The sequence below is a fragment of the Manis javanica genome, chromosome 10 (assembly GCF_040802235.1).
Source record: "Manis javanica isolate MJ-LG chromosome 10, MJ_LKY, whole genome shotgun sequence".
NCBI classification, from domain to species: domain Eukaryota; kingdom Metazoa; phylum Chordata; class Mammalia; order Pholidota; family Manidae; genus Manis; species Manis javanica.
Genome location: NC_133165.1, coordinates 107,642,921 through 107,662,000, shown reverse-complemented (window position 1 = coordinate 107,662,000; position 19,080 = coordinate 107,642,921). Strand labels below are relative to the sequence as shown.

The 19,080-nt window shown below is 45.7% G+C and overlaps 1 protein-coding gene across 3 annotated transcripts in view; it reads left to right on the top strand.

The window, feature by feature from the left end:
- Positions 1-18,678, top strand: part of COG2 (component of oligomeric golgi complex 2) — a 49,294-nt gene extending 30,616 nt beyond the window's left edge. For 2 of the 3 annotated variants that reach the window (XM_073213809.1, XM_073213808.1), the window contains 11 exons: positions 1,118-1,244; positions 4,579-4,718; positions 8,938-8,999; positions 10,096-10,247; positions 11,219-11,416; positions 12,849-12,921; positions 13,180-13,322; positions 14,943-15,082; positions 16,368-16,551; positions 18,098-18,215; positions 18,461-18,678. In XM_073213809.1, coding sequence (XP_073069910.1) covers positions 1,118-1,244; positions 4,579-4,718; positions 8,938-8,999; positions 10,096-10,247; positions 11,219-11,416; positions 12,849-12,921; positions 13,180-13,322; positions 14,943-15,082; positions 16,368-16,551; positions 18,098-18,199 — 1,321 coding nt within the window. In that variant the 3' untranslated portion in view covers positions 18,200-18,215; positions 18,461-18,678. The remainder of the gene's footprint in view (positions 1-1,117; positions 1,245-4,578; positions 4,719-8,937; positions 9,000-10,095; positions 10,248-11,218; positions 11,417-12,848; positions 12,922-13,179; positions 13,323-14,942; positions 15,083-16,367; positions 16,552-18,097; positions 18,216-18,460) is intronic. The other variant, XM_073213810.1, reaches the window with a different exon arrangement.
- Positions 18,679-19,080: the final 402 nt, after the last annotated feature.

Here is a 19,080-nt window from a genome sequence, read left to right as displayed (position 1 = left end):
TCTTGATAATTTTTGCTAAGCAAGAAAATTGTGAAAACTTCTTTTCTGTTTATTATTAATACTTAGTTTATTTTTAATACTTCACAATTTGGTATCACAACTTATCTATAAAACTCCCAGTTATGCTAAAATAAAGCTCTATATTAAATTGCTGACCATTTTTAAAGAAAATCATCTTAAGATAGAGCATATTACTGAATATACAAAAATCAAAGTGGGTAGATCAGTGCGATGGTATTTTCCTGGAAGATATTTATATGTCTTTTAAGTTTGAGAAACCTGAGGAACCTACCTTATTTATTTACTTAATGTTTTTAACAATAACTAGCAACACTTACTGTATGCTGGGCACCACCTAAATGCTTCGGAAATACCAACCCATATGATGATCCTGTGAGATAGGTTTACCATCATCCCCGTTTCAAAGATGAAGAAACCAAAACACAGAGAGGTTAAAGGACCCAACATTGGACTTACTGCCTATATTCTTTTTTCTCAGTGTTGCCTCTCATTTAAGTTTGTGAATTAGAATTCCAAAATCCAGCCTTTTGCTAAAAAATGCAAAATAAAGCCTAAACACACAAAAAACATTAATGTTACCAGTTTTTTGTATCAAGTTTCATTAAGATTTTTTGTGAAATGGTCACAGAATTTTAGAACTGAAGGTCATCTTAGCTTAATCATCACAAAGCTGTTAGTAATTGGTAAATAAGCATAATTTACAGTGCTTTAGGGTTTAGTGGTGGTCTGGTTGAGTGCAAAGATTGCTTCTCTTTACCAAGATAGAGTGTAAATATAGTAGCACATTTTAGGGGAGAAAATTGTGCCAAATGATTTGATGTAGTGATTCTGCCTTACCCTCAACACCAGTTTTCTCTGCTGCTGGAGAGATACAGGAGTCAGGGTTAACAGGCAAAATGTCAGGTTCAAGGTGAGCGAAGACCAAGGAATGAAGTGGAAGTGTGCGTCTATAAACAAACTAATTCACAAATACAGTTTTTAAAAAAAGGTAATACATTTTAGGCTGAGGAACTTTTAGTAAAAGAATTGCAATGGAATTTTGCTTTGTGTACACAGAAGATGATGGTGAATTTGAAATTTTGCTCTTATCTTACAGTGAAAAAGACAGTACTGTTCCTGGATATGATTTTTTGGTGAATTCTGTCTGGCCAGAAATAGTACAAGGATTAGAAGATAAATTACCCTCACTTTTTAATCCTGGAGATCCTGATGCATTTCATGAGGTACTTTTCCTCTGTCATCTTGGTTCTTGAAGATGTTAACCTGAGGCGGCTCTGGGTTAATTGTGTTCTCTTCTGTACAGTCTTGGTTCTGTGGTTTATTAAAAATAAACATTTGAGTTGCTGAGTAAGCATTTACCTTAAAACACATTTTTTTGTCTAAGTAATAGTCTCTGATACTTTCGGTAATAAGAATTTTATAATTTTAGAGTGTAAAATTCAGTCTAGACACAGCAGTGACTGGGTATGTGTGTTACTGTCTAATTTTTGAAGTATCCTAAGAACCATTAAAAGCCAGTCTCTTTGCAGTTGTTTTTCATGAAAAATAAAGTTTATAGATCTCTACTGTATTATTTTGAAGGAAAACAAAAGTATTGGTTGGATTTTAAAATGTGGTATATAAATTCCCTATATACTTTAAAAGATTGGGAGGCCCTAATATTTATTTTATTTTTTAAAAGGTCATGTTATTATTTAAATGATTTCATAGTTGATGTTTCAAAAATAAAGTCATGTATTTCAAAAGTAAGTTCATAATGTTTATTTTCCACTGTACCATTTTTTAAAGGCGATAAATAGTGTCCTGGCGAAGAATAAGACTCTCAGGCCGCGTGGCCCGAATCCCCGCCCCAGCTCTCCTGCCTATGACCATCGGTGCCCCGCCTTTTGGTGCCTCTCCACCTCTCCTCCCCAGGATTTTGATTTTATTTTTATTATTTAATATGACAATATTTGTCTTTTAATTAGGTGACTTACCAAATTTGCAGTGATTGATACATTCGGAGCAGATTTTGTACTTCCTATTTGCCCCCCTTTTCTACCCTCTTTCTCTTCCTCCCTTCTTTTCTTCGTTTCCCACCTTGCTATATTTTGGAGTTCTGGGGATTTGTTTTCCTCCTTTACCCTGTGATTTCCCCTCTACTAGTTTGGGAGTTCTGCCTTTTAGTTCTATGTGTATTAACTAATCTTAGTGGTTATTTATCAGAATCTAAAGTTCACTGGTGTTTTCAGCCTCCTGAGCAGCACAAGAGACTTAGAGCACTTTAATGCGAGTCACCCCGTTCCATGGCACACGCTGTTGTTTCCAGGGTCTTATTCCTGTTTCGATATTTTTATCCCCAAAATTAGGCATTATTTTTATTCTTTATTGGTCATGGTCCTCTCAGTATAATGCCACATGTTTATCATTTTCTTTGCTTACTATTCTTTTTCAGATGTTAGACTTTCCTTCTTGTATCATTTTCCTTTTTTCTGAAATTTATCTGTTAGACTTTTTAGTAATGGTCTGTTGATAATAAACTTCATTTTTCTTTGTAACAAACCCTCAATTTGTGTTCTTTTGAAAATAACTTTACTGCTTTTGTTTGAGGTAGTTTTTAGAACCCGTGAAAGACAGTTTTTCTGGAAATAGAATTCTCTGCACTTTGAACACTGTCTCTTGGCTTCCATTATGATAGTAGCTGTTAATCTAATTGTTTCTTTGTACGTAATGCCTTTTTTTTTTCTGGTTGTTTTTAAAATCTGCTCTGTGACTAGTGTGCCATTATAATAGGTCTAACATGGGCTTCTTTTGATTTATGGTATTGGGGATTTTGGTGGGGGGCAGTGGGCAGTGGCTCCTGAATCAGGTTTGGTGTCTTGTATCAACTATGGGACATTTTGTCCATTATCTCTTTGATTGTGCTTCTCTTCCATTCTTCTATTATTATGTGAAAGGACTTTTATTACCTTTCCTCACCTTTATCCTTTGAGTTCCCCAATTTCACTTTTGTATTTTTCATATCTTTGTATTATTTCTGCTTAATTTCTCACACCTGTTTTCTAGTTCACTAATTCCTTCTTCAGTTGTGTCTAAACTTTTTGCACTTGTATGTTGAATTCACGATTTTAATTTTCCTAGTTTTCACCTCAAGTTCTGTTTGCTTCTTTTTCTAATCTGCCTGGTCAATCTTACTCATTTTTAAAGTGTAGAGAGGCACAAGGTAAGCGTGCTGAGCCTGAGGCCTGGTAGACTTCAAAAAAGATAAAGTAACAAGTTTAGATCTGTATTGTCCCAGAAATAGCACTTACCTGTTCTCTTGGCTGCTTGTCCCATGACATTGAACAATATGAGTGCCTTGTGTCATTTTCAGCAAATTGTGTGACAGCGATTTTTGTGATTTTAAAAAGTAGGCCTTTTAAAAATAGATACCATAAGCAGAGTGAAATAATGGTCTTAAACTAACAACTTAAGACCCTTTACATTTTGCTATGCTCTTCACAGAGTCATACCAATCATCTGAAGTTCAGGAGACACGTAAGCTCAGAAATGAAGCTTTCTGATAAAACTTTGAATTTCAAATTCTGAGCTAATAATTACTATTTGTGGGTACAGTTTCCATCAAGCACCTATCAATTTCCTTCCAGAAATGCTTTCAGCTTTATGTAACTTGCTTCCTAAAGAGGGAAATACTTTTATATTCTTTTAACATCCATTATAGGCAGAGGTATAGTTTTATCCCAAAAGGGATGCATACCTTTTGTCGCAGCTCCACACACGTAGCACTCAGGGGATTCTATGTGTGTGCTCAAAACCAGTTGAAAGAAATTTAAAACCTATAGTGTTTACTGCACTAAATCTCCCACCTAAGCACAGGCATCACCATATTTGGGCAAATGGCTTTTTCATGACCCATAATGGAACCCCTCTTAATTGAGAGGAATATATGGAAAGGCCAGCAGTGCTGTCCTGAGAGCCCGGGGCTTTGGAAATGTGCACTTCCCAACAGCGGCAGCATTGCTCTCCCGACTGACCAGGTTCTCTTTCCTCTATTTCCTAGTTTTGTCTTTGGGTAAATTCTCTCTGAGCCTAAACAGAAGAGAAAACATCAGTTTTCTCCTGTATAAAAGTATATTATTCATGTGGCTTGATTTTCTCCTGTATGAAAAAGTTGTTATTCATGCGGCTTGATTCTTTCTTTCCTTTTTAAGATTTTCTACTTTTCTCCTTCTGGAGAGACATTGAGAATTATACCATTTTGTCTATCATCTCTTCCAATTCCAATGGACTGGGTTGGGGTGCTCTAGAATATGAGGGCTGTTATTAAAGAGCACTGGACTCCTAGGATAGCTGGGTTTCCAGCGGGGCTTGCCACACAGGACCTTGAGCATGCCACAGAATTGGGCCTTACCTGGTCTTTACGTGGGGACCTTGGAGGGAGGCCCCTTAAGGTCCCTGTTGGCTCTAGAAACTGATCCTATGTGTTGACCTTTATCTTGATTACAGTTTCCAGTATATGCTCCCAGTTCTCATTAGTTTGCTTATAATGAAAATCCCACCTGTTTGTTCTTATTTTAGAAATACACTATAAGTATGGATTTTGTAAGAACATTTGAACGGCAGTGTGGATCACAGGCCAGTGTAAAAAGATTAAGAGCACATCCCGCCTACAACAGCTTCAATAATAAGTGGAACTTGCCTGTTTATTTTCAAATAAGGTCAGTAAGGTATCCCCCTACCCCTGCCCTTCTAAAATAGAATTTGATTCCAGTGAAAGGTGTTCCCCAGCTAACAGACCCTTTTTTGTGATTGCCAAGGTTCTGGCTTGCATGACAAAATGATGTTTTATTTTTTGGCAATTAGAGAACAGAGGGCTTGAAAGGAACTAGATGCTGGCTTGCCCAGCTTCAGCCTTGCATCCAGTCCTTGTGCATGGCGAAGAGTCAGGAATAGGGGTTTGGTAGCCCGTTTCTCCCCATTTTCTGAGTGGCATCACCTTTCTCAAGGAGTGGACCCTCCCCACGTCTGTTGTTTGTGTACCTGTCGCACATTTTCCTTCTGAAGGGATGGGGAATAGTGAGGCCTTCAGTGTTCTTTGCAGCTAATTTCCATCTATTTATGAGAGTCCAGTGGTTATTTTGGCTTCCTTTACAATTTTTGTGACATTGTTCTATCTGGAAGTCAGCGACACTCTTTGTCTAGATATTGTACCGCCTATGTCAATATGTGGTTCTATAAACTACTTGGGGAAATTGAAGATAAACTCTTAACAACATATCTTCCACTAGAAAAACAGATGATTGGTAGCCATTTTTGTAGATTCTCTTAAATGAGGTTGTGGTTAAGTTCCTCTGTAGAATGGAATTAACTAAAGCCTTTTAGTTGGAATGCTTCTTAAAGAATCATAGACTTTTGTTTAAATCCTCGGACGTTTTCATTAGTTATGATTGTTATGATACAGTCCTTTTCCCTAGAGTTGTGAGGAAAAATTACAGAGGGAATAGATTAAGAATTAGGTAACATAATGATAATTTCTTGCTGTGATTGAGAACGCATGTGTTCATCTTTGGACAATGAAATCACAGTTGTCAGACTGTGAGTAAAGTACCTCTTCACATACATACAATATGGCATGTTGTGCTTAATTTTGTGAAGCTAAATCATCCTATAGCTTGTCTTTCAGTAGGAAATTAATGATTTGTTCATCTAAGATGCTCAGGGACTGCCCTGGAAATAGCTGTTACAGGATAATTAAGATCAAGCCAGGGCAAGAAGCTCTCTTGCTTCATAAGCAGAACCTGGAACAGTAAATCATCATTTTGCAGTATAACACTGCAGTAGAGAAACTGTGTGTAAATCTTACATTTTCTCCAGTCGTCGTCCCGACTCACACTCCTCGTGCTGTCGCCCACCTCCAGGAGCTCCGTGGGCCGCCCCAGCCCGTGCTCTGGGCTCCCCAGGCGGGCCACACGGCATCACAGCCTCTCCTCAGCTGCCCCATCTCCCGTTACATGTCCGCTCAAAGCTGGAGACTGACCCTTGAACTAGGTTGAAACTCAGCCATGTTCCCTGCAAGACTGTTTTGTACCTTCACCAGATTTTAGCTTTAAGCATTCAAAGGGATCAGTAGACTTTTCTTTGTAAAGTGTTTTATTTAAAATTTATGAAATTTTTAAAAATTATGTTTGAGTTACAAAGTTTAGATAGATTTATTCAATATATTTGTTTTCTTATTTAAAAGAAATTCAAGTGGTGTTTTGTGGGCCTGTCCTGTTGATTTTTACCAGGTGTTGGGTTGTTTACTTTGAGGTATAACAAAAAGTTCTGCCAGCATGGTTGGGTCAGAGCTGTGTGGTTATCAGATTCATTTCAGGGTCACTTAGAGGAAGCCTACACACCAGTCGGGTGGTAATGTTAGGACGTGTTCTAAGGTGAAATATTAATTTTGCCTTTCAGTAGCAGGTCTCTGCTCCCGCATCTGGCTCTAGGCCTACGAGACAACGGCAGCAGTGCCCACCCACCACCATTCTGTGAACACATTTGTATCCCTGCTGGCTCTACATTCTGTTTGTTCTCACAGGGGTCCAGAAAGAAGGTTTAGGACTTAGTTTCTCATAGAAACCAAATTCAAATGACCAAAACAATCTCAAATTGTAGTGAATCACTGGCTGCTTGGGAACTGGGTGTTGGCCCCTTAAATGCCAAAGGCTGAGTTTTAGGTCTTTTTTTTTTTTTAATTGAAATCTTTCTAGAATGTTACATACTCCCAGAATGTTCACACATATATCCTGTATGTAGTATATTCATTACACGCGGAACATAGTGTATCTCCCCCTTCATGATGGCGGTCTGCCATGTCAATGCCCTTTCCCTTTCCCCTCCCCACGGGTGTCCCTGCACAAGGTACAAATGCACCTACAGTGTTACTGATACTACTGTGCAGAGAGAGCAATGCCAATAAAATTCTTAGTAGCACTTGTCCTTTTTGTCATTTCTTTTGTGATATTGTAACCTGTGGCATGCATGGAGGAAGATGTCTAGAGACTTTCCCAAAACCCAAACTTTAGAATTACTTAGAAGTGTTTGTATTTGGGGTTGCCTTTCTTACAAATATCTTGTCAAGAGTAGAATGACACCCCATATACACATAAAAACTCCAGCACAGCTTTTCAGGTCTCACCAAAGTGCCCTGCTTTTTGCCATGTCCCAAGAAGGCTTCCAGGATTCTTACTTCGGTCCTGGGACTCACTGCCCAGAAAGCTCCGTGAGGGTCAGGTGCTGGGCCCCTGGCCAGGGAGGCATGGCTGTGCCAGGTGACTTGGGCAGGTTCGCTTTCACGGACCTGCCCGCTTGGTCATGGCAGTCAGAATGTGTGACATGCAGTGATACTAAGGGTCTGCTGCACTTGTCCCTCGTTCTTCACGTTGTGTGTTCTCCAGAATTATAAATGTGCATACAATTTTGTGTCTTGTGTCCTTACTTAATACCAATTATTCCTATTCTTCCTTATCACTGTAGCTGCATGCTTACCTCTTCTCTTACCACGTCCTAGTGTGAACGTGCTGCGTACTGTGTAGCTTCGCCTTACTTGGGGCCATTTAAGTTGCTTCCAGTTTGTCCCTGTTATAAATAGTACTATGTCGGCTATCAGGCCTTTTCTGTATTGGCAGTTGCTTTCCTATATTTTGTATAAACTTTGGAAAAATGTGGCCTACAGGTCTGAAATCAAGAGCCGGGTGTTGGTTTGCTCCCCGGCCTCAGAGCAGTCCCTCCCTTATGGCCACAGCTCACTGCTGCCCTTGGCCGCCCTTCTGGGGCTAGTCTCCAGGGCCCTCTCTGCCATTTGCTCCTCTGTGCCTCTCATTTGTGGCTTGGAGAGACAAGCCTTCTGCAAGCCCCTTGGGCAGTCAGAGAGTTCCTTCCCTTCCCAGTGGCGTACAGGGAGTTGCGGGGAAGCAGCCGGCTCTGACGGTCCAGGGCAGCCTTAGAGTCCAGCTCTCAGTCACATCGCACCTTGTAGAAGGAAGGGCTGCTGTTCTTTGTCTAGACTGCTGCTCCTTTTACTCTTCTGACCATTTCCTTAAGCCTAGTCTCTGAACTGCTTTTAAAAAGCACATGTGTCCTGTCAACAAACCAAATTTATCAGTTAGGTAAATTGATCTTAAGCATGTGTTGGGATTTATTGTTAGCAAGGGAACCAGCAGGTGGCCAAAGAGTTTGCTGGTAAAGAGGATATGGAAGTGGGAGAGGTACATAGCTGAGAAAGAGAATGCGACATAAGCAGCTAGTGAAAAATAGACACTCAGTTTCACTTAACAAAATCATAAAAGTGTGTCCACATCAATTACTGAAACAGAAGTCTGTGACAGGATGACATGAGGTGACAGGTGGGCCAGCTGAGAACAGAAGTTCAGAGAGCACCAAGCAGTATGTTCTAGTTTTCACTGGCTACTTCAAACTGTAAAGATACAGAATACAGCATTCCCATGTCTTCGTTAGGGGACACTTACTTCCGTGCCATAGTACTAATGCAGATGGATCAGAGAGCCACAGTTTGGTGACTTGAAGTGACTGCATGACTACAGCCAGGTGGGACTTGCCAGAAATGAATTCTGATGGAGACTTACATATGCAGTTTCTTTAGTTTGAAAAACACAGGGTTAGTGGTGATACAAATCAGCTGCAAACAACAGAGGACCGCACACCCCCAGCCTCTACAGAACAGCAGCTTAAGCAAGATAAGTTTATTTCTTGCTCAGTACAACAGAAAGCCTGGGGGAATAAGCATTCCAAGGTTGGGTGGGCTTGTCCATGAGCACTGGACTTGTCCCTGACCTTGGGGGGAGTCCTTGATATTTCAGAAGAGGGGAGAATGCAGAGCAAAAGGCAGCTAAGCAGCAGCGTAGACACTTGCCTGTGTTCTTGTTTTTATCGCAGGTTTAGAGAAATAGCGGGATCCTTAGAGGCAGCACTCACAGATGTACTGGAAGACGCTCCAGGTAACGTTCTTTCACCAGTAAATGACAGATGTCACTAAACGCGTTAAGCGCATCCAGTCCGCTAGACCTTGATAACCCCAAGGGTACTTTACCTTTTCCTACCGTAAGTAAGTTAGACCTTAAAGACCTCGTTTAACTTCTGGTTTTTTAAAGAGGCAGAAAGAAATCAACTTTTTTGGTTTATAGAGCTTCTTTAGAGGGATGACAAAAAGGATGCTTTCAGAATATATGAAGTGGACATACACATTTGTTTCCATTCCTGAATGTATCACGTCCAGGGGATATAGACTCGTGTGTGCTTGAGTGATCAGCCCTTTTTATAGCAAAACTGGCTTTGATCTGCTTTCCTTGTAGACCGAGGGAAAGGTCAGGACGGTTCTGGCCTCCCCAGGGATGACTCTCAGCTGGGGCTCCTGCCCTAGGCTTCCAGAGCTCTCAGCCCCAGTCCCGGGCTGCTGGGCAGGTGGCAGACATGTTCGCATTCCTTCCAGCCTCGTTACTCTTGCGTCGTGTTGTAGTAATTCCTAGGGGCCACTCACACATATGTGGCCATTTCTATAATCACATAGGTCACTAAGCTGTTCACTTAAATTTCTGCTCTCCTCCATAGAGCTAAGTCAGCCTGCACGGCACTATTTTAGCCTCAAAGTGAGTTTCCATGTCTTTGCCAAAAATGGTCATATGTAGTTGACTTCCTGTATGTAAGTAGGATGTGCCAGTCAGGGAGGAGGAGACTAACAAATGAAACAGGACAGACTCAAACCAAAGTTCAAACCCTTGCAAGTGACCGCCACCCCAGCTCACGTTTGTTGATTTGGTGTGAAGTACCTATTAACAGATTATTTCTGAATGCTGTGTATGTTTAACATTTATGAAATGCCTGGGAGGTAGAACCAGAAAAATGCACGGCTGCGAGAGCTGTTAAGGTGACATGGATGTGGCCCCCTGGTTGTCCGTAGCACCTCCACTAGCAGCTTCACTGACCATTTGAAGTTCAGAATGCCACTTCCTTCACTCGTGGATCATGCGTTGAAAGTGACTAGGTTGTAGCCCGTCATTGACTGAGATCCCTTAAATGTTTGGTTCTCCCCTCTAGCCGGAAGTTCGTATTGCCTCTTGGCGTCTCACAGAACATGGAGCAGCCTCCAGAGGTGCTGGTCAGATCAGATGTTCCTGCCGCTGCTGGCGCCCCGTCTGTGGAGGCTCACGCTGCAGATCGTGGCGCGGTTCTCGGTGTTTGTCGGCGGGGTGAGCGCCGGCCGTCAGGAACACACTGTTCCCTGGAGGAGGAGGGGAACCGCCAGCCCCATGCAGTGTTTTCATGGAAGGAGCGCAGGCAAAATCAAACCTTGACTGCCACTTTTTAATTTTGTGGTCTTGGGAAAATTAGCTCTGAATCTTAGATTCTGCATCTGTAAAATAGGAAAACAGCCTCTATATGTGGTTGTTGTGAGAAGTAAAGAGGTACCCGTTGGCCGACCGGCTGGCTGAGTACCCAGCAGATGCCAGGGGGGCTCAGCGCCGGGCGGTTTCTTCCTTCCCTGTTGCCATCCCTGCTCAGAAGGGTCTTAGCAGACCGCCCTGCCCACGCGGCCACCTGTGCAGTACTGTGTGATTCCCGGGACGCGGTGGGGTGGGTGTGACTACTCAGTTAGGCCTCAGCTCACCAAGTCATCCTCTTACGTTTCTAATAAATTATTTTGCCTTGAACGTTCATTATTCCAGGCTTTGCTTGATGCCAGCTTAATTCTGTTTGGTTGTCCTGTGTGACACATCATGCAAATAACACTTCTGTTGTTTGTATTGTGTTGTTTGTATCCAAAAGGAGGTTTGGATTTTGATTTTTTTATCCTTATTAATTATAATGGCAAATTTATTAAGCAAATTCAGTAAATCATTTACCTAATAAAGTTAGTTAATCTTTACAGACCTGTGGTGTTCCAGAAGTTAACTGGGTGTTTGGCTGAGGGGCCTATCATTTCATTTTTGCCTGTTACTTTTTATGACCAGAAAATAAATGCAAGTTCGAGGGCGGTAAGTGTCCATGGGGTCATAGGTCATCCTCTCATCTCCTGGTTCCTCTTGTTCTTTTGTTAGTAAACTTGTATTGAATACTCAGTAGGCAGCCAGCACTTCCTGGTGAGTTGCTGACCCGTGTGTATAAATGCCCATGGATCTTGCTAGTGGAAAAATATTTAATCATGGAAATCCTTTTTCAGCTTTTACTCAGGCCCATCTCTACTGAAAATGCTAAGGACATTAAAAAGGCTTTGGTAACTGGCAGCAAAGACCCTTCTGTCACCCAAGGAAACAGTGAAGACCAGGGAAGCAGCCCTTCTGAGACAAAACCTGTAGTTTCCATTTCCAGCACTCAGCTGGTGTACGTGGCCGCAGACCTGATCACGCTCCAGGAGCAGGTGAGCCTGCATCCCAGAGGGACTCTGAGGGCTCGGCTCAGTGTTTACAGAAAGTAGGATGTGCAAAGACGAGAGGCCATAGGATTGCGGGGCCGAGGGGCACCTTGTTCATCTCCCCTTCGAAGCGTGTCTCCAGATTTCCCTGCAGGCATGCCCTCTCCCTCCCTGCTGAGCAGCCCAGTCGGCATGGCGCTCCCCTGGAGCTCTGCTTCCTCCCCTGGAGCTCTGCTTCCTTCCCCTGGAGCGCTGCTTCCTTCCCCTGGAGCGCTGCTTCCTCCCCTGGAGCGCTGCTTCCTTCCCCTGGAGCGCTGCTTCCTTCCCCTGGAGCGCTGCTTCCTTCCCCTGGAGCGCTGCTTCCTCCCCTGGAGCGCTGCTTCCTTCCCCTGGAGCTCTGCTTCCTCCCCTGGAGCTCTGCTTCCTTCCCCTGGAGCACTGCTTCCTCCCCTGGAGCGCTGCTTCCTCCCCTGGAGCGCTGCTTCCTCCCCTGGAGCGCTGCTTCCTTCCCCTGGAGCGCTGCTTCCTTCCCCTGGAGCGCTGCTTCCTTCCCCTGGAGCGCTGCTTCCTTCCCCTGGAGCGCTGCTTCCTCCCCTGGAGCGCTGCTTCCTCCCCTGGAGCGCTGCTTCCTTCCCTGGAGCGCTGCTTCCTTCCCCTGGAGCGCTGCTTCCTCCCCTGGAGCGCTGCTTCCTTCCCCTGGAGCGCTGCTTCCTTCCCCTGGAGCGCTGCTTCCTTCCCCTGGAGCGCTGCTTCCTTCCCCTGGAGCGCTGCTTCCTCCCCTGGAGCGCTGCTTCCTCCCCTGGAGCGCTGTTAGAAGCACGCAGCGAGCACCCCCCGCCCCGCCCTTGTTTCATCAGCTCCACTTAGTCTGTGCAGGCGGGATCTTTAGTGGGTTGGCCTTACTCATTTCGGTTTGACTTGCCCAGGTATTGCCGGGTTAACATCGAGTCTTCGGTTATACTTTGAAAGTGCCGAACTATTAAAATTTTTTGCAGTTTTCTCTGCGTAGGTCCCATGCTTTTGCTTTTGCCATCGAGAGAGCTTTATGGGATTGATTTGTGTTAAGTGCTCTGAGACAGAATTCTGCTGTCCTCGTTTAAATATTTTGTAATGCTTGAACAAATATTGTATGTTTTGAGCAAAATCATCATCTTTGTTGTAAACCTTTTTGGTACTGGGACAAGCTGTACAATAGGAAGTGATCTGCTTATTCTCTGGGCGTGTGGATAGCCATGAAGCTGTGCTGTTTTCCCTGCTGTTGGATTCTTTTACAGGGAAAGCAAGAATGACGGATATCGCTGTCTTCTGATGAAAATTACTGAGTCCTGAGTAGTTGTATCATTCAGTAACAATATTCTGGAGTTCATAGATGTAAATAGAATTGCCTCCTTTAATTTATGAAAAGTAACTGAATACATAAAGTGCATATTTATTTCAGCTTCCAGAACTCTTGGAAACAATCAAGCCAAAACTTGAAACGATTGGCTTTAAGAATTTTTCTTCTATCTCAGGTAAAAATGAATCCTCAGAATTCAAGAAACCTTTGAATAAGAAAACATGATAAAATTGTAGATACTGGAGGATATATTTAAACTAATACTTGCTTCTCTAGTTGTAAATCCTTAGTTGTTTCTATATTCTGTTTTCTGATTATAACTTCCCTAAGTGAAATGTTTTTTTAATTCTAATAGTTGTATTTGACTTCTTACAATAAGCTCCCATGTGGGCGTGAGCGCAGTGGTGAGACACGGTGTTGTATGTCTCGGCAGCGGCCCTGGAGGACTCGCGGGCGGCTCTGTCAGCCTGTGCACCTGCCCTGAGCGGCAGGATCATCCGGGACTTGAGTGAGTCTTGCTTCAGTTTTCTGAAAAGCGCCCTGGAGGTTCCCAGGCTTTACCGAAGAACCAATAAGGTCAGTACCATTCATTGAAAAGAATTTTGAGGTCAGGAAATACATGGTAGGAAAGCCATGGGAGGGGACGGTTGCACAAGAGGCAGAAATAGGTTCCCAGGAGCAGCCTGAGACAGACTTAATCTGCCTGGTTCAGCAGAATCGCACTTGCGAGAAGCCGCTCCACAGCGGGCAGCCAGGCGCCTGGTGTGGGCAGGATGGACTTTTCCTGGATGCTGGTGGCCTTTAGGAAAGTTAGTATTTTCAGAAGAAACCACTTTAATAAAATAGTTTAAGTCCTGTACTTTTTTTTTTATCTCCCGTACGGTGTCTGAGGGAATCTGAGCTGACCTTGTCCTCTTGGTATCATCGCAGCGAGTGGCCACCTGCCCCCGCTCTTCCCCTGGGTAGGATCTGGAGAGCTGCCTTAGGGACCAGTGAAGGCATGTATAGGATGGGGAGCTGCGGGGTGCACGGACGTTCCGAGTCAAATCCTGCAGCTCCCCCGTTGTGCAGAGTGGGACTGGGGAGCTCAGGTTGCCAGGGTTTCTGTTCTCTCTGCTGAGCTCTCGTTTCCAGGCGTTTATGCTCCTGTCACTCTTGCTGGATCTCACTTGGTCTTCCCTCTGATTTCTTCTTCGCAGCTATAGACTCAGATTTTAGGCAGTTTACTACTAAAATCACTCTCAGGAACTGTGAACATCTCCTCAGACCCCGTGCTGTTCCGGAGTGTCCCTGGAGTCATACGGCCGCACTGGCTCGGGCAGCCTCAGCACTGGGCTCCGGGCGGGGCGGCGCCTGCTGTGTCTGCTCTGCCCCCTGGACACAGGGCTGGGATGCAGGGCATGGCCCCTTTGCTGAGCTGAGATGGAGTTCGTCCCCCTGTGGCTCTTCTTTCCCTTTAAAATCTGAGACCACTTCCATACGAGTACCTTGTCCCCTAACTTTCTCTTCCTGGTCTGTCTTGAAGCTCCACTTAGAAGTGGGAGAGAGGGACCTATTTTATATGGGCAAATACTTTTTCTTTCTTTTAGTAGTCTACCAACTTCCCCTTTCCATTCAGTAGGATGTCGTATTTGCCAGATTCTTCCCTCGTGTGTCAAGACACTGTGCTAGAAACTTCCCACACACTCTCATTAGTCCTGCGAAGTGGGTGCTGGTGCCCTTCCTCATAGGCAGAGAAGCCAGATCGCTGTACTGAGGCCTTCGCTTCTCAGATGGTGGTCTGCTGGCCGCCACCACTAGCAGCACTTGGGGGGAGCTGTTAGACATGTTTGGGGGCAAAGCTCAGCCCCCTGCGCACGCACTCTGAATGAGACCAGCAGTGAGTGGGCGGGCCGGGTCACGCAGCCACCTGGATGCGACACGAGCAGAGGCGGTGCTGAGGGCGACTGAGCTGTGGGTGGCCGGCCTGGCACCCAAGTCTGCCTGCCCCAGACGTCCTCGTCCCTCACTTCACTCTTCTCGGCTCCCTCCTTTCTCCAGGTGTCTTTTCTGTAGACGACATTTGTGTTGCTTTTTGCGAGGGATGGAGGCTGGGCGTACCGGTACATTAGTAGTGCCCTTCGGGACCTGAGGTCTCAGTGACTTACTGCTCATCTCCTTTCTGTGCTCCTCTCGCCCGTACCACCGTCGCTCCAGGAGGTGCCGACCGCAGCTTCCGCTTACGTGGACAGTGCTCTGAAGCCACTTTACCAGCTTCAGAGTGCACACCAGGACAAGCTCAAACAAGCAGTGATTCAGCAGTGGTTACAAGGTGCTCTCTCTGAGAGCACGCATAAGTAAGTAACTCCAACGAGGGCTCTCCCAGACTTTCTTAGAGAAGATGCCGAGACCATCAGAGGCTCACGTGTGGATGAGGTTGTGAATTGCTGTGTTGTGGGCCAAGTCCCCGGGTGTAAGCGCTCAGTCCTGTGTGAATGGTTGAGCTATTCCCACTCCACTCCCCGACTCCCCGGCCCAAGGCCGCCCCCGTCAGCCTGGACTGCAGCCAAGGTGGCCAGGGCTCCCACCGGCCCTGGTGTCTCCCAGACCGCACGCCTTCCGGGGGTCCAGGTACATCCCGCCAGCCCTGGGCAGGCCTGCCCTCCTCTGCCCTGGTGCCATTTCATGCCGGCATCTCTCCCCAAGTTCCAGGCATGTCTGTCCTTTAAGGTCCTTCCTCTCCTCGGCTGTATCAGCCCAAAATGGCTCTGATCATGCCAGACAACCAGAGGACTTAAACCCTGGCAAGACCGCTGTACTCAAGGAAGTGAAAGCATACGCTTTGAAGCGTAATTGCAGCTGATAGAGAATCAGTGTCTAAAACCCCGCAACCCTTGAAAATAGGAGGAGGTCTTCAGAATCGCTGCAGTCGAATGTCCCTTCATTTCCAATTCAGGTTACTTTTTGCCAAATGCCAGCAACAAGTGACATCAGAATTCACTTGTGACAATAAGTGACTCAATTTTTTGTTGAATTTTGGTCAGTTTTGCAATAGTATTTTATTTATTTTAATCACTTGTGAGTTCAGCAGGATCTGTGGGTTAATTTAGAGCATAATCATGAATCATAATACTGTTTTTGTGAGCAAATGTATTCCAAATGCCAAGTAACCAGCTTATAAGCAAACTTTTTTGAAATATAATGCATTTATAATTTGCAAATTGCATTGAGACTATTTTGAGGACAATTAGTTTTATTGAAATTTTGAAATGTTTTTACTCTTTAAAACATGAATTGTTCCTAGAACTGATTGCGACTGAAATTTGTTACTTGTAATTGGAGAGTGAGCTATACCCATGATACAGTAAAGACAGGTTGGCCCATGATTTTCTTTCAGGACTGAAATTTTAAACAGAATCCACATACGTATTTCATAAGTGCTGAGAGAACGCAGTGCTAGAGAGTCAAGACCCTATTTTTCTTTCAGTCTTAAGAAACATTAAATATTTACCAAAAACATTAAATGTTTTCCATGGCATATTTATTGGAAATGAATATTTATCCTATAGATCTCTTCTGGGTCCGCCAAGTCGGCCAGTTTCTTTGTACACGAACACCCCTGACTGTTTCAATGTGCTCAAGGTACCACGAGACCGTGTCCGACGTTCTCAGCGCCGTGCGGAGAATGGAGGAGAGCCTGAAAAGGCTGAAGCATGCCAGGAGGCCCGCGCCCGCCGCCCCTGCCGGCCCCCGTGTGGGCAGCATGAGCGATGACGACAAGATCAGGCTGCAGCTGGCCTTGGATGTCGCGCACCTAGGAGAGCAGGTAACCCACGAGCCACCGCCGCTTCCAGCGCCTCCGGGATGGAACTCTGGCCCAGCGGCCACGGAGCGGTTCTCATGAGCCCAGGGGTGCTGCCGAGCTGAGGGCAAGGGCCGGGGCCCTGCACACTTGAAGGGGTAGAGGATTTGTACCCAGGACTTACAGGAAACTGAGATCCAACATTTTGAGGTCCAGTGCGTTGATGTTTGAGGCAGCTGACATTTGCCCAGGTCACTGGTGCTCGGGGTCATGACGCCTACTGGCGTGTGAGCTCACGGAGGTGGCGGCCTGTCTGTCCACTGCCCACAGAGTGCCTGATACACTCGCTGCTGTGTCAGAGTCTTTTTAAGTGTTTGTTGCTTGGCTTAGAGTAACTGGAAAAGCATTAGCTCCAGGGTGTCTCAGGGTGGTCCCGGAGAAATTGAGCCCAGATTTGCTTCCCTGCCTGGGTTTTGTAGGTTTTCTAGAAAACACAGATTTTAGAGTCAGTGTAGGATGGATATTAATATACGTGTCCACGTGGGGGCAGGTGTGGATCATATGCAGGGCCTTGCTTCCTCACAGAGGGGACTTGTCTCGAGTCTCATAAAGATTTTAGATATTCAGAAACTGGCTTCTAAACTGTTTAGATTTACTCTATAGCTAGATCCTCAAGGAAGACCTTTTGGCTAGAGAAAAGTAGAAGTATGAAATTTCTATCAGAAGATGTTGGCTTTCTAGCTCAATGAGGACTCCCTGTTACACATCAGAGTCATCTATGAAAATCTGTTTGCTCTGAGGTGTATTTAGAGAGATGTTCTGGCAGAGAAGTCCGCTGACGTGTTTGTTTCCCAAGGGAGACTTACAGCCTCCTTACCAGTGCCGAAGTCTGTTAGAGAAGCAGGCGTGATGAACAAAAGGAAAGAGGGGGGCGCTGGGGGTGGCGAGAGGGGAGAAGAACAGACAGGTGCCAGTCCCCGGGCCACACTCACCCACCGGTGCCAAGCGCCTGAGGCAGATTTCTCCAGATCCTCCTGTGCACACGCAGGTGTGTACGCACAGGTGTGTGCTCCTGTGGTGGTGGTGGTGGTAAACATCAGTGGGAACATTGTGTGCTGTGCCTGGGTTACCAAGATTTTCCATAGTTGTGCCAAGTGTTTCATTCATCAGATTCTAAGAAAAGGTTGTTGATGACATGTCAGGAAATTAAGAGCTCAGGCCAACACTTTTTTGAAAATTCTCCACTTAAAAAATAGTTCAGTTCATTGTTTCTCTCAGTGTGAACTTTCTATTCCAGTGCACAGAAGAGGCTCTTGTCCTGGTTTCTGTCCAGTTCGACGGCCAGAGACAAATTCACATACCAGCGTTTAGAACGCTGGGTGTTTGGCCCCAAAAAGTAGTCTTGTTTATAGTAAGGAAGTCCTTTTTCTAAAGGAAGAAGTATCCTACCAGTCTTCAGGGAGCTGTTTTCCTGGTTTGGTAGAGGCTGGAGGCGGGTGTTTGGTCTCTGAGGGTCTCTTTCAGATTCAGCACAAACCACAGTGGCTGTTTATTTTCGTGGCCTTTGCAGATACAGAAGTTGGGCCTGCAGACAGAGGACGTGCCGAGCTTCGCGGCGCTCTCCGAGCTCGTGGCCGCAGCCCAGGAGCAGGCGGGGGCAGAGCAGCCTTAGGAGGCGGCGGCTGGAGGTGGGAAGGGGTGGGGGGCCGCCCCGCGGGGAGGGGCTGCCGGCTGCCCGCAGCTCCTCTGCACACCCAGGTCTTTCACCTGAAAAAGAACACAAAAGCCTTTTTCCATTGTATGGAAGATAGTTTTTAAGACATTTGAAACTTTATACTATAGTTTACAGAGCAAATCATTTTATTTTTATTGTAAATCTTAGCATGGAAGAGCTGATTTCTAAAATCTGATTAAAGTGAATATATCCGCACAGATGTGGGATGTCACCTCCCTGGCCATGCCGCCCGAGCAGCTGGGCGGCCACAGTGAGGACGCCCCTCCCCAAGGCAGAGCCACCGCGCTCACCAGCTTGCTGGCAGCCCAGGGGTGGCCCAGTCTCCGGCAGGTGTTCAGGAGCAGACCTCAGACCTGGGTCAGGAGCCAGACCAGCAGGGAAGATTTATTTCCTAAATAAAGGGAGTGTCTGCCGAACACACGTGTGCCTTTTATTTGTGAATTCAGCACGGGGCGACCCCTCCTCCCTCTTGCGCTGTGAGGGCACTTTTCCCCTGGGTAGACGCCTCCCTCTGGCAGGATCTGCCCTGGGCAGGGTCCTGTCAGTCTTGGGCCTCCCTCTGGGTGTGCGGGAATTCTGTGCCACGGAACGATAGCAAAGGCCCCCGCCCATGGGGTCGGCAGGCCTGTCCTTCCTGGCAAACGAAGCCTGGCCCCAGGAGGAGGGCGAGTGTGGGGACCAGAAGGCGGTCTGCGGGGCATGGGTGCCGAGCGAGGCTCTGGGGTGAGTGGGAGCAGGGAGTCCCACTCCCCCAGCCCTGCGTTCCTCTGCACGCAGCCTCTGCCCAAAGGCTGGCTAGACGGACGGAAAGGGAAATC